Source organism: Maniola hyperantus, chromosome 23 (genome assembly GCF_902806685.2).
Source record: "Maniola hyperantus chromosome 23, iAphHyp1.2, whole genome shotgun sequence".
Classification (NCBI taxonomy): Eukaryota; Metazoa; Arthropoda; class Insecta; order Lepidoptera; family Nymphalidae; genus Maniola; species Maniola hyperantus.
The window spans coordinates 939,807-956,671 of NC_048558.1; the positions used below are offsets into that span (position 1 = coordinate 939,807).

Genomic DNA, 16,865 nt, shown 5'->3' on the forward strand with positions numbered 1-16,865 from the left:
TACTTGTTCTTAGAGAATTTTGTGATGAGGATGGCCAGGATGATACTAATTTTAATGGTGTTACTTTCAAAAATGTAGCCAATATTTCAAAAAAGAAACAGCAAAATCTGTGCTCAATATAAAAAAAACTGATTGAGAACATCTTGTTATACATTTAAAAGAGAATAATGTGCACAAAATTAATTAAAAACAATTTGTTTTAACAATGTTTGTTGTATTTCAGGTCTTCGGGAAAATAGCAATAGATGATGATACGCCCATAACAAGAAATAACCACTTCCAAACATTTCCACAAGCTATATTAGTGTTATTTCGATCTGCCACCGGTAAGTCGACAACTTTCAAGTATAGGCTACCTTCGTAATTATTTAAAATAAAATGTAGTGATTACATTCTCTTTGATTTAAGTTTTAAACAAAAAAAACTCAAGGTAAAATAAAGACTAAAAAATGGTCGACTTTTTAATAATCCATTAAATTACAGTGAATACAATTATTTGAGTATTTAGGATGTTCAAAAAATAATAATAATAATAATAATCGGATAATTTCAGATCTAGGCGAAACTAAGGTCTGGATTTGAAGGCATTAAATAAAAAAATATCAATATTGCGTAAAAATTGGTATCATTTTATTTAGCAATGATTCTAGACAAGGTCTAACCTAAACGAAGGTCTGGTGTTAAAGTCACAGTTTAGTCTAAATCTAAATCAGATTTATTCCTACATCATATTTCTATGTGCGTAGGAGAAGCATGGCAAGACATAATGATGGGCGTATCACCGGAACCGGAAGTGAAGTGTGACACTAACTACGAGGAGGAGGGAGAGGACGACAGCAGCGGCTCGTGTGGCAGTGTGCTCGCTTTCCCCTACTTTATCTCCTTCTACGTACTATGTTCCTTTCTCGTGAGTACTACTAGTTTGATCATTGTAATCACCATCATTTATATCATCTTCGAAAGTGCTTGTTGTTTAAGCTTGTTTCCATCCGACTCTATCGATCTCTTTCATCAGTTTTTCTTTCTTCTTATGGCTTTTAGAGTGCCATATTAACTATGATCAAAATCAGTGAAAAGTTTGTTTTCTTTTATTATTAGTTATTATGATCAGTCTCTATCTAAGCCTTTTCTGGCTTTATTTTTTGTTTCTCTTTTTTGTTCCTGAATATCATCACCTTCACTCATCTCTTCTCCTTCTTCATTACTAAAAATTAGTAACTAAGAGTTACTAATTTTTAGTAATGAAGAAGTAGAAGTAATGAATGAACTTAGAAAATCCATCATTTTAATTTTCAGATTATTAATTTATTCGTCGCTGTCATTATGGATAACTTCGACTATTTAACCAGAGACTGGTCAATATTGGGACCACACCACTTAGATGAATTTATAAGGTAAGGTCCCTTCTTGGATTTATGAAAGATTGTCTTTAAAATGTTAAATTTCTTCAATGACTTTGATTATTTCAGACTTTGGAGTGAATATGACCCTGACGCCAAGGGAAGAATAAAACATTTAGATGTAGTTACTTTGTTAAGGAAAATTAGTCCACCGTTAGGTAAGTAAATCAGTCAGTAATAATGACGTTTATGTGTGATTTCAGTTCTTGTTTAACTTGACTTTTTGTGTTAAGGATTCGGTAAATTGTGTCCGCATCGCGTGGCGTGTAAGCGACTGGTGTCTATGAACATGCCTCTTAATTCCGATGGCACTGTTCTCTTCAACGCCACGCTGTTTGCCGTCGTTCGTACCTCGCTAAAAATCAAGACCGATGGTAACTACCATTTTTTAAACAATATGTAAAATACATTCGTTAAGTAGAATTACTGCTATATAACATTTTGACTTTTTGTAAAAGTTATTGCTGAGTTTCTTATCAGCTATTCTCAGTAGAACCTGTATTAGTCGGTGGTTAGTCTTGACATTATCATAAAAGCCATTAGTTCGCCAACATGAAATAAACATATTTTTTTTGTAGTTTTAGTGTATTTTGAATCTGCATCCTCATAATACGTATCTTATATTTATTCACTTTCTTCTGCTGTTTCTCTATTTCCCAACATGATGAAAATCAATGGATTTTAATATATTATTATGGATGAATGGTCTAGTAGCAAATCTTTCAAGCTCAACCATAACCTCTGACAATAATTTTAACTTTTTATCCACACATTTTCCCTTATCTTCATCTACTTTTTCTCTCTTGCCTATTGCAATTATGTCATATTGTCACTGCGCAACATCTTCTTTCCTGTTTGTTTCATTTAGTTATAATCTTGTTTTTTATTTATTTTTAGTAGGTACTAAATATCAACATTTCATGTGGTTATCTCTGGACAGGAAATATCGATGACTGTAACACGGAATTGCGAGCCGTGATCAAAAAGATCTGGAAGCGAACATCCCCCAAATTACTGGACCAGGTGGTACCACCTCCTGGAGACCCTAATGAAATCACCGTCGGCAAGTTTTATGCCACCTTCCTCATCCAAGATTACTTCAGAAGGTAAGTTTTTGTAGGTAAACTGGTACCAATGGTACGGATGACTTGTTCTTAAAAATTATATTAAAAGCTTAAACAGTTTAGGTACTGTTCTTAAATAGTTGCTAGCGATATCAGTTATTTTCTAGGATTATTAATTTAAATTTTGAAAAAGATAAATAATAGCAGACTGAGGGTAGTTCAATAATTCAAAGTAACGATTTGTAATAACTGGTTTTATAGGCCAGACTTGGCGTTTGGAGAGAAATTTAAAAGATTGGTACTGAATTGGCGTTGAAAAAATGTAACGTTTTCAATTGACCGCAAAAGATTAACTTTATGTGGAAGATTCTGTTTTTATTTGTGTTTAGAACCTTGATTGTCAATTATTTCTGTTTAGTTCGGTTTGAGACTGATACGATGTTTTTGTTTCAAGGAATCACGCGTAAGTAACGCATCTGAGGAAACGTATGTGGTTTAGGAGAGAGAATGTTTCCCTTTTAGTGTTTTTTATTTTACACTTACGAAATTCATACAATTAGTACATAATATTTCAATAGAGCAATAAACGAACGCAAAAGATCGCTGGAGTTCATAATCTAGCTGTTTTCGGTTGTACCCTGCATGGTCCTTGGAAGACTAAAATAAGAAGTAATATTCTGCAAACATTAAAAACAGTTTGGCAAACTTTTTCCAAGTACCCACACCACAATATAATCATACTCCAACATCAACTTAGCATGCTTGATACTGTTGACAAAGCAAATAAAGCTGACGCCCATTTTCGAATAAATTTTTTACCTACCCGCCTCCGAAATATTTAAATGTTGTGTTTTTTTGTGGATTTTTCTCGACGTAACTCTAGCAATAGATTATTATCAACTCATAAAACGGCTATATAATTTGCTGCATATCAAAAAACATGCGCACATTTACATTTCTGTACAGTTTTTTAAAATTTCTACATTTACGAGTAGTTGATAGCTCAAGATTTGGGAGTAGAATACAATGATACTATAGAGTTTTTAATATATCATTAGCAATGGCAAATTTTTTATCTTAGCATCAAAAAGCAATTATAGCCTAGCTGAAAAATTAGTTGCACTTTGCTTAAAATGAATTAATAGCAAGTTTTTAATACTTTAAAAGACAGAAGTTCGAACTTGTGACTCAACTACTTTCACCAATTATAAACCCACTTTAAATCGTAGCTGAAAATTATTATAACTGCAACACGTAATAATTCCTAAAAGCCTATTCTTGTTTTTTCTTTCCTTCTTCAAATATCAAATCAAATAGAAAAATTGGATGCTAATGAATTTGATCTCAAATCTGTACATGCTAAGTCAAAATTTGTAAGGACTATGTTCAAAATTCTGAAGAGCGATATAAATAACGAAGTCACAAGTCCAAGCTTCTCAACAGTAACAAATGATTCAACAAATGTTCTTCACGTAAAGGTTCAAAAAGCGCAAGGAACAGGAGATGAGGCAGAGTGATGAACAGTGTCACCAGATGACTCTACAAGCCGGCCTGAGGACCCTGCACGAAGCGGGCCCTGAACTTAAGCGAGCTATATCCGGGAATCTGGACGTCGATGTTGCTGGGGACACTGATGTTCCCATGCATAGGGTTAGTGTAATCTAGTTTTAGTTTTTTTAGGGGTTATCTCCAGAGAATAAAGGGACCCTTAGATGATCACTTCGTTGCCTATCTGTCAAGACTCGTCAAGAGAATCATAACCTATAGGGTACTTCCCGTTGACCGTCTTATAGCACAAATAAAGAGAAAAATCCAAAAATCCTGAATTTGTAGTTAAAACACAAATAAAAGTGTTATTTCCTGTAGTAGGTACGCTGGTAATCAAATAATAAAATAAAATCCAATCACACAAATTAAAATAGAAAGTCTTTTGCAGAGAAATCATTCGCTGTTTGGTGGAGTTTGGTCCAGTATACGAAGACATGGCCCTAACAGGCACTTCCACAGACATCGGAAACATGGCGATGGACCTCCAGGTTAATATGTGTATACCCATTTATTTCAAAGCATTCCTGCACTCCTCTAGTTTTAAGGCTGTCAAATACTATTCCTAGCTTTTGCAATTTTTACTTCATTATGTAGCGAAATAAAAATATTTTCTTATTCTTTCAGAAGCTGTTGGCAATCACTTAAGTTCAATGATGCAGCGAGAATACGGAGTATCGAATCTGCCTTTAGCACCAAACTTGTGAGTTTTGTAGCCTTTAATATAAACTCTTTAGCTTTTATTCGCGTTTAAAAAATACTCACAGTGGTTATATTCAAGATCACAAATCTACTTTAGCTGTCCCAATTAAGCTATCATCATTTCAGTATAATATGGTTTTCTAATGCTGGACATAGACCTTTTTCACTGAGCATCTAGACAGCCGGTCCTCAGCCTTCCTCATTCGCCCGCGTCGCGCTATTCTCTTTATGTCATCAGTCTCTATTACTGGAATGATGAAAGCTATGCTAAACATTCATCTATGAGGGTAGTGCAGGACCGTGTATGGCGGCGCGTTTACGAAAATCATGTATCTAGCAGTGGACGCAGGCTAACGAATTATGCAACTACCCGCTAATTTATAATTTTGTTGAATATATTCTTTGTTACAGAGCTAATGGCCAGCCTAAGGAGCAGATACCATTAAGACCGCTAATATTAAATGGGGAATCAGAAAAAATATACCAGGTGCTCGAGTGAGTATATAATTTTTATTAATAATAGCTGTAATCTTCATTGTTAATATATTAAATTAATAATGCCAACTTTAATAAAGTAATATCAGGAGGGTAATAGCAAAATCAATAAGTGTCCCGCTTGTCATTGCAGAACAACAACAAATGATCTAAAGAACGCTTATTACAAAGGTAGCTAAGTGTGTGATCGATTGAAACTTTGTTTTACATAGGAATAGATTTTTACAGTCATTAATTTACTAACTCATAATTTGAATTATATAAGAAATATATTGAGTTTTGTTGTGGTCCTTCGAACCGGATTGCATAATGCGGTTAGAAGGACCAAAACAATCTTTAAGTGGATAAGTAGTAATTTAAACATTTTATATATTTTTCTACCAATGTGGAAAACTACTACTCAATCTTATCTTATATAACAAAATACAAATTACTCTGCGTTATACTAACACGAACACAAATTAACTTCCATTCATGCTGCTTTCGGAAACCCACACAAAATAACCTTTGGATAATCATACTCGGTGCACAACAACGTAAAACAGCAATCAAAAGTCCAACTACCCTGAAATGTTAGGCCAGATCGGTCTAGCATTCGGATGTGTCAACTATCTATCGACACCGGAAAGTTCTGGAGCAAAATCCACGTCCCCATCCAGACAGAAGGTTCACCCTGAAGGCGCTGAAAAGATAACTGAAAAAATAACTGAGAAAATAACTGTAACTGAGAAGTTAGCAGTGCCAAGGAAAGCGTCTCCAGAAGATAAAACGCCATCTCCTGGAGAGACGATAGCGCCGAAGATTTCAGCTTATTTGGCGAAGGAGTGTATGCCAGCAGAGACTAGGCCCATGACGCTGTACGGATACAATGCGGCAGCGAGGTTGCCGTTCACGTTTTCGCACGCCCGGGAGCGTAGGAGCCTGCGTGCAGCGCCTCGGCCCGCGCCCGCAGGTCGGATGGTGCGCAGCGCGTCGTCGGGCGCGGCGCCGCATGCGCATGTGCCCGCGGTCACGCCCGCGCGCCCTAACAAGCTTGTAGATCCGCCGCCGCCAGGTCTGCACTTAGTTGTTGCGGAAAGTTTCCTTCTATGTTTTAGAATTCTATGATAATTTCTTCTAACTACCCTGAAATACTTAAATTTTTGTTTTAAAAACCATTTATAGATTTTCTGTTCTAAATTTACCCACTCTATTTTTTGAATCTTTTGAATTGGTATTATATTTCTGAATTCTAACCCTTTTGAATTCCATTTCACGTCAAATTTATATACATTTTAAAAGTAGATACCTAGTTTTACCTGGAAGGGACTATTAATAATTATTCTGTAGTTTACATGCATTTAGATACTTTGTAGTTAAGTTATTTTTTAACGTCTGATTTTCTTCGACATCTAACTTTCAAAAAAAATTCTAAACTTATTTGGCAGATTCCTGTTTCCTTTCAAAATACTAGTACTTACTTATAGTAATGCTAATCGAGAAAATTACTTAAGAATTTTTAAATTACACAGCAAGTAATATTAGATTTAGTTGAATTTATTATACAGACATAATATAATAGACCACAAATAAGGGAATTCATCAAAACGGTTAAATATTTTTATATTTTTTGGAAAGTTACGAAGGAAGCTTTCCAAGATGAAAAAAAGCATCGTGCACTAATGAATTTTAAGCTTTTCAGGCGAAACTTACGAAAGTACCATGGGTATAAAACGCATCTTGGTATTAAATATAAATTTATGTACACGCATTCCTCGACGCAAAATGAAACTCAATCCCCACAATTTTATAGCATCTCATTTAAGAACACGACACATTTGATGCACAATTTTGGATTTCAACACACATAATTTTTTTTCGTCGATTTAAAATCATAAAATTCAAATCGAAAGTCTAACAAGAACATTTCAAATTAAAACTGGCATGAAAATTAACACGGACCATCTGAATTGCTAGCTAGTGTTTCATTTAGTATACATTAACAACTTTAGAAGCTTCTAGTTAACACGGAGAGTAACAAATCTAAAAATGCTTTCATTACAATTTTGCACGAATGTAATCGAAAATCATAAATTTCCACGAGAGCTGATAAATACCTAGTTTGAATTGTTAGAAATCTCACTGCTTATAAACGAATAAAGTTGTACATGATAGTTGGTTAGAGGCTTGAAAAATTTAGAATGCATCGTTTAGAAATTATAGCTAATGTAAATAATTTATTTATGGAATTAGAAGCAGGCAATATAAACAGTTTTTAGAGTATTTTTTTTAGAATCTCTATTAGAGAAAAATTGCATTTTTTGTTTATAAATCAGCAAGAGAATTGTTTTAGCTGTTTAGAGATCCTCAAATCAAAACTTAGCGTTTTTTAGGCTGATTTTTAGATTAGAATAGCATTATTTTCCATATAACTTCAAAAAACTCTCAGGCTTCTAAATAATTTTGACTGTTATCTCTCGGTCACCATGATGAAGGCTATAACAGTGTTCCGTATGCAGTAGGCGATAATGTCGGCCGCGGGGTGGTGTCGCTGCCAGGCAGTCCTAGGAACACCGCCTCGGTTCCCGTGGTGGGTTCGGCTGAGAGTCTGGTTTCTAAGGTAAGACCTTTGAACAATCCACACTAATCATCATCATGATCAACCCATCGCCAGCCCATTACTGAGCACGCGTCTCCTCTCAGAATGAGGATTTAGGCCATAGTCTGCCACGCTGGCCCAGTGCGGATTGGCGGACTTCTTATACCTTTACGGAGAATTTTCTAGGCTAGTTTTTAGCCCGAATAATTAAAGAGTTCCCACGGGGTTTTTTAAAACATAAATCTACCTACAACCTAAAGCTACGCGGACTAGTCTAAATATATAAAAGGTAAAGTTGACTGACTGACTGATCTATCAACGCACAGCTGAAACTACTGAACGGAAGAACGGGGTGAAATTTGGCATTCAGATAGCTATTATGTCGTAGGCATCCGCTAAGAAAGGATTTTGAAAATTCAACCCCTAAGGAGGTGAAATAGGGGTTTGAAATTTGTGTAGTCCACGCGAAGCCGCGAGCATAAACTAGTAACCGATAGATATAAGAGTTGTTATTACACAAGTGCATTATACAATGGTAGTTATATAACTTGATATTGAATTCTAGGTGTTAGCTGAGTTATGCAATGATAGTTACATAACTTGATATTGAATTCTAGGTGTTAGCTGAGTTATGCAATGATAGTTACATAACTTGATATTGAATTCTAGGTGTTAGCTGAGTTATGCAATGATAGTTACATAACTTGATATTGAATTCTAGGTGTTAGCTGAGTTATGCAATGATAGTTACATAACTTGATATTGAATTCTAGGTGTTAGCTGAGTTATGCAATGATAGATACATAACTTGATATTGAATTCTAGGTGTTAGCTGAGTTATGCAATGATAGTTACATAACTTGATATTGAATTCTAGGTGTTAGCTGAGTTATGCAATGATAGTTACATAACTTGATATTGAATTCTAGGTGTTAGCTGAGTTATGCAATGATAGTTACATAACTTGATATTGAATTCCAGGTGTTAGCTGAGTTATACAATGATAGTTACATAACTTGATATTGAATTCCAGGTGTTAGCTGAGTTATACAATGATAATTACATAACTTGATATTGAATTCCAGGTGTTAGCTGAGTTATAAAATGATAGTTACATAACTTGATATTGAATTCCAGGTGTTAGCTGAGCAAGGTCTAGGAGAGTACTGCGATCCAGAGTTCGTGAGGAACACCTCGAGGGAGATGCAGGAGGCACTCGACATGACCCAAGAGCAAATGGACAGGTAGTTAACTCTTTCAGTTTTTACAACACAAAGATTACTACAAACCATTTCCTAATATTTCAAATAGAAAACGACTACTGCATTTTTGGTAATGTTAGATATACGGGGTGTTCAGAACGCTGGCAAAAACAAAGACAGGTGATAGTACTGATGATTACTGATATACCACAAAAAATACGAAAAAAAATCCTATAATTTTGTAAAAGTTTACGATATATTGCAAATTTGCATATAAAACACCTGACTGACGCTATAGGTCAACAAACGTTGCGTAAGTAGGCCACTCGGAGTCAACGCCGAAATTACGACCTGAAAGCTGTGTACGTAGGATCTCTATACATATATCTAAATTTTTTTCAGGTCGGATTTTTCAAAACTTTTTTACTTGTTGTTGTTTTTTTGTTAATAACTTTTTTGTTGTTATCTTTACAGAGCGGCACATCAACTTATGACTCAAGAGAGAAACCTGAAGCTAGTCCAAAACCAACAACCCCAAGTGGTAAGCATACATCAACTGCAACAAGGTTATTTTCACCACCAAGACACAAAATTCAAATTCGCTGAAAACGTTCCAAATTAAAATTGATAAATTGAAAATTCCACGCGGTGATGAAACTAAACCTTACTTCCGTAGATGTTTAATGAAAAAAGTGAGTATAATGTATGAATAGGGTAATATTTGGGATTTTTTAGAGCGAGATCCTAGCCCGCCAGTACCATCCCTTCCACCAGCCGGCCGCGCCGCCGCCGCTCAAGCGTTTATAGCACCGACACAACATGGCAGCCAAGATGGCGCCGACAAACGTCACCCGCACCACAGACGAAAGAGAAAACGCAAGCCGGTGCTTGTTTAGACACTACCGAATACCTAGCGTTCTTAATTTTACAGTCTGATCAAAAATATGCTCAATCGTCTCTTTTATTTCACGGCTCTAGCTGCTGAATACTGGAAACTTTCTAAGACAGAGCTATAGATAGTGCATATATTTGGAGAACGCACTCGCCATATTATTTACTCTGTGTCAACTGTCACGTCAAAAGTTTTAATCCTAATCTAAGGGTAAACCGTACTTTTGACATGACAATTGACACATAGAGCAAATATGGGAAGTGCGTTCTCAAAATGTATGCATTATACTGAGATTGAGATCTATAGAGCACACTTTGACTTTGCTCAGATTTCGTAAGCCACAGTTAAAACAAGACAGCGTTATATCGCCGATGTATCTGTTTCGTTTTAACTGATCGAATCGTCTGGATTTAACTTAAGTCTAAGCAAAGTCAAAGTGCGCCCTTTGCTAAGATTCGTGATACGTGATCACATAATGGTTGGAGTTTACTTGGGATAATAACGCATTGGGTTCCTAGATCCTTCCACATAACAGACAATGTGACAAAAATGACTAAGTTTAATATGTCAATGTGGTCAATATAACGCTGTCTCGTTTTAACTATGTCTTAAGTCCACTTAAGTCTGAGCAAAGTCAAAGTACGCTCTATAGACATCAGTCTCGGTACTAAAGACCGTCTGCGTTTTTATATATTTTCTTGTTCGGACAGCATGCTACGACGTCATGTCAAACTAAATGTAACAATCTCTTTTATGATGCTTTACAGTATTCGGGAGCTACAGGCCGAGACAAAATTCATTTTCTGTCCACGCTTTTAAATGTCAAGATGAAAAAACGCACCGTATTGACAACCTGCCAAAATGACATTTGGTTGAAAGTTTTACGTGACTTCAAATGTCATTCCATACAATTTAACTTGACGATAGGCGTGTATGGAAGACTGATTCTGTCTACAGGATCTGAATCGCAATGGCATTGAAATTATAACAAGTACGCATTGTGGCGTCAAATTCGACATGTACAATACAAGTCTCAGTGTGAGATCTAAAGAGCGCATTTTGACTTTGCTCAGACTTCACTTTGAGTTAAAACGAGACAGATTTATATTAGAGAAATACATGTCTAGTTTTAACTGTGTATTAACTCTGAGCATAGTCAAAGTACGCTCTATAGATCGCAGCCTCACGGTGACTTAAGACCGAGTTAAAAGAAGATAGACATATCTCTACATAAATCTGTCTCGTTTTAACTCAAAAGTCAAAGTACGTTCTAAAGTGGATCTCAATATTGAAGTTAAAAATTGTAGTCACATATAGCCCGTACAAAATAACTCCTCACGCGCCATTTTAGCTCTATGGGTCAACTATCATATCAAAAGTACGGTACACACCTTTAAAATAATGACTCAAATCGTACTTTTGACATGAAATTCGACACAAAAAGTTAAAGAGACGCGTGACTCGTGAGGAGTTAAATTTTACGCGTTATACGAGTAAGCTGATTTGAATGTCATAGTGAGTAAGGACTTTGTTTCTTAGATGTTGGCCTTTTGGCAGTATATATTAAAGCGAATCGAACAGGCGGATCAAAGTTAGATAATTGTAATACTGAATTTCTTGGACTGTGGCCGTGAAACACAGTTGAAAGTGAGATTTGTAGTTCAGTAGGTATTTTATAGTAAATTTTAGATTAATTGATTAGGGTGAAACAAAAACTATGACTTTTGATGAGATTATTTCTATTCTCCTTTTTGCCATAGCTGGGTATGCTTCAATTTTTTTACTGTGGACCTTTTCGTAGGTATTTTCGATTCGTTTACTAAGAATTTGGCTCTATTGTGTTTTTTTTTACTGGTAACTTCTAAACTATAGACGATTAGGAACTTTAGGCTAAGATTATAGAGAGAGAGCCAGCGCGTACCAGACCTACGTTAATTTATAAAAGCTGAAAGTTTCTTTGCGTATTGTCCCCAACACTAGGAGGAACGTTTGTTGAACGGAGGCTTTGGGAGATAACAGCAGATAAAGGTGTACAAAAATCGTACGTCAAAGTAGGTGTAAAGTGTAATTTTTTAATATTTTCTTCGGAGTTGTGTTAGAAATTACGTCATCCATTGCCAGACACTTAGGGTCGTAGCAACCCCTGCCAGACGCCCTTCAAGTTTTAAAGTTTAAGGGTGTCTGGCAGGGGTTTGCCGCGATACTAAGTGTCTGGTAATGCATGACGTAATTTCTTATACAATTCCGAAGAATTAAAAAAATTAAACTTCATACTTTGACGTAACATTTTTACACCTTTATTACTTGTTATTTCCCAAATCCAAACATCCAGACAAACGTTCCTCCCAGTGTTGGGGACAATACGCAAAGAAACTTTCAGTTTTTATAAAATAACGAAAGTCTGGTACGCGCTGGCTCTTAGTCCATTATAATTGGCGGTAGAAGAATTTTATAGCAACCAAATTATTACCGAATAAATTTACTTAAACTAATCCTATTATAAAATAAAATTAGCTTTATAGTTTTTATTTATAGTGTAAATGAACAATGAGGCCTTTGCCCAGCAGTGGGACTTTATAGGCCGTTATATTATTTTTTACATTTAACAAGAGTCAACTACCCCGTTTTTATCTCGGATATTGTTTTGAAAAAGCATACAAAAAAACTACAATTTAATCTAACTCTTGTATTTAGTAAAATATAAATATAATGAGTAACTAAAGTTAAAAAAAAGTTTGTTCAAGCTTTAAGAAATTAATTTGTGATGTAAAAAATTGTGTGCAGAACTGTTAAAGTTTTCAGTATTATTGATTATATAATATTAGAGGGGAAGTTAGATAATCTTGACCCCAACTTTTTGTACACAAAACTTTAACTGCAAACTATGTAGATCTGTTAAAAGTATGCTCATGAAGTGCATAGTATGTAAATAATAAAAGAGCGTGGATTTGACTCGCTACAGCAATGCGCGGGACTACAGTTACTTATGTAAACTGAAAAGGCTTGAAAGAACTTGAAAAAAGCAACCGCCGAGTTTCTTGATGATTCTTTTCGGTAGTATGGGTATTCCGGACCCGTGGTAGAATCACTTGACCAATCAAAAGTACTTGTACATATTTTTTTTAAATCTATTCGATACAATCGAACAGATTTTTTTACCGCTATCGCTATCATTTTTTAAATATGCGCTCCCGAAAGTAATGGCAAGATTTTTTTAATCCAAACTATTTTAGATAAACTAATGATCCCAGTGTCGCCAGACGTTACCTACTTATTTAATTTCTTATAAAGTTTTTTGTACAAAAGAATTGGATTTAGTTTTCGCTTCGAAGGACCACCTATTCGAGTATATTTTTTTGGCAATTAAAACCAGACTGACCATGCGGGGCTTTCTTCGTAATGACATTCAAAATTTGGCCAAATGTGGAACATACTTTCAACCTTTTGTAGCAAGATATAATGCGTAAAATTTGAGAAAGAACTTGTTAGGTATATGTGCTCTGACAGATAGTCATGTCAAAAGGTAGTCAAAATATGTACCTACGGTTAAACCGTACTTTTAACAAGACAATTGACATATAGAGCAAATATGGCGAGTCATTTCTCAAAAGGTACGCATTATATCGTAAGTGATTTGAACACATGGACCAGTTTTGAACACCACAACGAGGAAGGCCCCATCTAGTGTGATAGAAACCCTAATTTTACTCGTAAAATTTCTACAAGTTTTAAAAATCGAGCACAATTTTTGCATTTACACCATACCTACACTAAATCTTTAAAATTATAATATTATAAATGTACCTAACTGATTAATAACGCGTGCCAATAAAGAAACTAATCGAAAAGAGCTGCGTTAATCATTTGATCTCGCTTACACAGTACCTATACCTGTGTATTGTGTGTGAGTGAGACGTTATGATTGGCACCGCTTTGTTTCGATTGGTTTTTTTACTGGCACGCGTTATATGAGCGTGACAATACCGCACTTAAAGACTTGACAAACTTTATAGAGAGAGCCAGCGCGTGCCAGACCTTCTTTATTTTATAAAAGCTGAAAGTTTCTCTGTTAAACTTAAGGGTGTCTGGCATGGGGTTGCCACGATACTAAGTGTCTGGCAATGCATGACGTGATTTCTAATACTACCTACTCTGAATAAAATACAAAAAAATTAGACTTTATACTTTGACGTAAGATTTTTACACCTTTTCCAAAGCCACCATGATCCAAACTTCATAATAATGCTGTTCATTCCTCCCTGTGTTGGGGACAATACACATAGCTTTCAGCTTTAATAAAATAACGAAGGTCTGGCACGCACTGGCCATTAGTCCATTATTATTAAGTAATTGGATGACAGGTGTACATTGCGACAGTAATTGCGTTTGTCTGGTGGGAGGCTTCGGCCGTGGCTAGTTACCATCCTACGGCAAAGTCGTGCAGCCAAACGATTTAGCGTTCCGGTACAATGCCGTGTAGAAACCAAATGGGTATGGGTTTAATAAAACTGCCACACCCCTTCCAGGTTAGCCGGCATCCATCTTAGATTGCATCATCACTTACCACCAGGTGAGATTGCAGTCAAAGGCTAACTTGTATCTGAATATATAACGCATAACTGAGTATAGGCTCCTGCGACCTAGCGCCAGCTCTGCCGTCTTTTTGTTAAAAAGTAGTTTTTGAGTTATCGCCAAAAAAAGAGAATTTTGAAAAAAAAAAATCTACAAAGTTATGTAACATAAAACCAAACAAAAACCGTAGGAATTTTGAAAAGCTAATGCTTTTCAAAATTCCTACGGTTTTTGGCGATAGCTCAAAAATTATTTTTTGGAAAAGCGGCTAATGCTTGTCAACTAAGCATGCCAGAGTTGCAGCGTCGATGTAAACCTGTAGATACCAATTTCAGTAGATTGGATAGACTTTCAGGAATTGAGAAATACTTAAGGTCATTAATTAATTAAAATGTCACAAAAATTAAATTCTAAATCTTTGTATACCTATTAAGTACCTACACTAAATTTTACAGTATTTTTCAAAATCATGCTACAAAATAATTTTGAATCGCGTCTCGATTTCCAAAATTTGATGAAAAATGAGATTAACCTTTCGATTGGCCGACTCTTGCATTAATTGCTAACTTAGTTTTAGCAAGAGAACAATAATCAGCAAAAAAAAAAAATTAATCAGTAAGTAATAGATAGAATTTTGTTATGTGACAAACTACCGCCATATAGCAAACAAAAAATATGTAGGTATAATATGTTATGTATTTATTTTATGTATTACAAAAATTTTTACATAAAAGACAGTAGACAAATAGAAACTTAATAATTTATAGATTAGTAGCATTTATAAGGAACCTGGTTTACAAAATATAACTTATCGTTTTATAAATTCAATTGTATAAATTCAAACGAATAAAACTTGCAACTTACCAAAAACAAAGATATTTAACTAGGTATTTTTCGTATATATAATAGCACTCTTTGACCAAAAACTATTAAAATATTATGGCAAAAACAATTTTCATTTAGTTTTTGGTGCTGGCAATTTTATTAAATATACATTGAGCAACACTATGCGGCATTCGGCATGCAACTGAACTGCATGCTGCAATAATTTAAAATGTACCAAGAATCGTCGGCATACTGTCGTACCGTAATATTCCAATTCTACAGCAGAATGTTTTTATATGAATTAGACAAAAATAATGTTTCTTATTGTGGCATGCTGCATTGTCGCATGATGTTGCTTCAAGTTCAAGTTTACCGTCAATTTGCAGGAGTTGTAGTGGCGTCCAATCAAAAAACAAAAGATAACCATACACTGTCAAGTGTACTTGACATCATGCATACTGATAGCCACACACTGTCAAGCTAACTGGATGCCTCTTCAAGTTTGCTGCAAACTTGACCGGTAAACTTGATTGTGTATGGTCAGCGTAAAACACCCATTAGCATAAGGTTTTCCCTAGTAAGTGCCCTTTGAATCTTGATGTATTTAGAATAGAAATCTGTGCAAACCTACCCATTTCAACCAAACCACATTCCTCTAGAATCTAAGAAACAAACTGCATCATGTTTGCAATCTGTGGTAATTATATTCTAAAATATTAAAATTTACTTGTTGGTATTTCACAACATGTCTGATTTAATTTTTATTCAACAGGAACTGTTTTTCATAATTATTGTCATACATTTTTAGTTTGATAAATATATAAAAAAAATCCTATTTTAATTTTGTATTTTCTAAAAAACATAAGCACAAATTTATATGTAGTTCAACAGTTTTCCAATTTTTATAATCACAAGGTGCCAATAAGGTTTGTTTTCATTATTCCCGAAGTTTTCCTAATAATATATTAGTAAAAAAGAAGTTTTTTAACTTGTTTTTCTTGACATGTAAAAATGGAGAATTTTAAAAATATTTGTTTGCCTGGTTCTTTTTCAAAATTTCTCAAGAAAAAAAAATCGTTTTTCAAAATAATTTTCTACTAGAAATATAGCTTGCAACAACATAGTACTTAGTATGAAAAATAAAAGTTATTTGATTTTTTTAATAGGAACTGGGCATCACTAAATATTTTTTTTTTTTAATTTGTTTATACTTGAATATTTGTTACATCTCCAACAAAAAAATAAAAATGGTTTCAAGAAAAAAGAAACATGTAAATAATGTACAAAATGATGAGAAATCTGTATTCAAATTTTTGTCTTTTTTTAAGTAAATTTTTTATAAGCTAGCTCAAAGGCTAGTTGTAATGGGACTTTTGATTGTAAATAAATAAATAATTATGTAAATAGGTACCAAAAAAAAGTTGTAATTATTAAAAGATATATTTATTCCGTCAAATCATTAAATTGGGAAATTATTAATTATCTATATTTATTGTTTAAAAAACATTGTAAAATTGTTTTCATATAAATAAAAAAGATGTGAGAATATATACTATAGTTTTTAATGCCATCTTTTGTTAGACCAATGCA

At 34.5% G+C, this 16,865-nt stretch overlaps 1 protein-coding gene across 19 annotated transcripts in view; it reads left to right on the forward strand.

Annotated features, from left to right (window-relative positions):
* Window positions 1–16,823, forward strand: part of LOC117993310 (muscle calcium channel subunit alpha-1-like) — a 72,765-nt gene extending 55,942 nt beyond the window's left edge. For 5 of the 19 annotated variants that reach the window (XM_069506669.1, XM_069506675.1, XM_069506670.1 and 2 more), the window contains 16 exons: window positions 224–326; window positions 747–907; window positions 1,297–1,394; window positions 1,470–1,558; window positions 1,634–1,774; window positions 2,341–2,506; window positions 2,919–2,927; window positions 3,943–4,114; window positions 4,401–4,500; window positions 4,637–4,712; window positions 5,123–5,206; window positions 5,752–6,260; window positions 7,708–7,805; window positions 8,922–9,028; window positions 9,461–9,527; window positions 9,700–16,823. In XM_069506669.1, the coding sequence (XP_069362770.1) occupies window positions 224–326; window positions 747–907; window positions 1,297–1,394; window positions 1,470–1,558; window positions 1,634–1,774; window positions 2,341–2,506; window positions 2,919–2,927; window positions 3,943–4,114; window positions 4,401–4,500; window positions 4,637–4,712; window positions 5,123–5,206; window positions 5,752–6,260; window positions 7,708–7,805; window positions 8,922–9,028; window positions 9,461–9,527; window positions 9,700–9,882 (2,163 nt within the window). In that variant the 3' untranslated portion in view covers window positions 9,883–16,823. Of the gene's footprint in view, window positions 1–223; window positions 327–746; window positions 908–1,296; window positions 1,395–1,469; window positions 1,559–1,633; window positions 1,775–2,340; window positions 2,507–2,918; window positions 2,928–3,942; window positions 4,115–4,400; window positions 4,501–4,636; window positions 4,713–5,122; window positions 5,207–5,339; window positions 5,378–5,751; window positions 6,261–7,704; window positions 7,806–8,921; window positions 9,029–9,460; window positions 9,528–9,699 lie in introns of those variants that run through there. The other 14 variants (XM_069506683.1, XM_034981094.2, XM_069506685.1 and 11 more) reach the window with 10 other exon arrangements.
* Window positions 16,824–16,865: the final 42 nt, after the last annotated feature.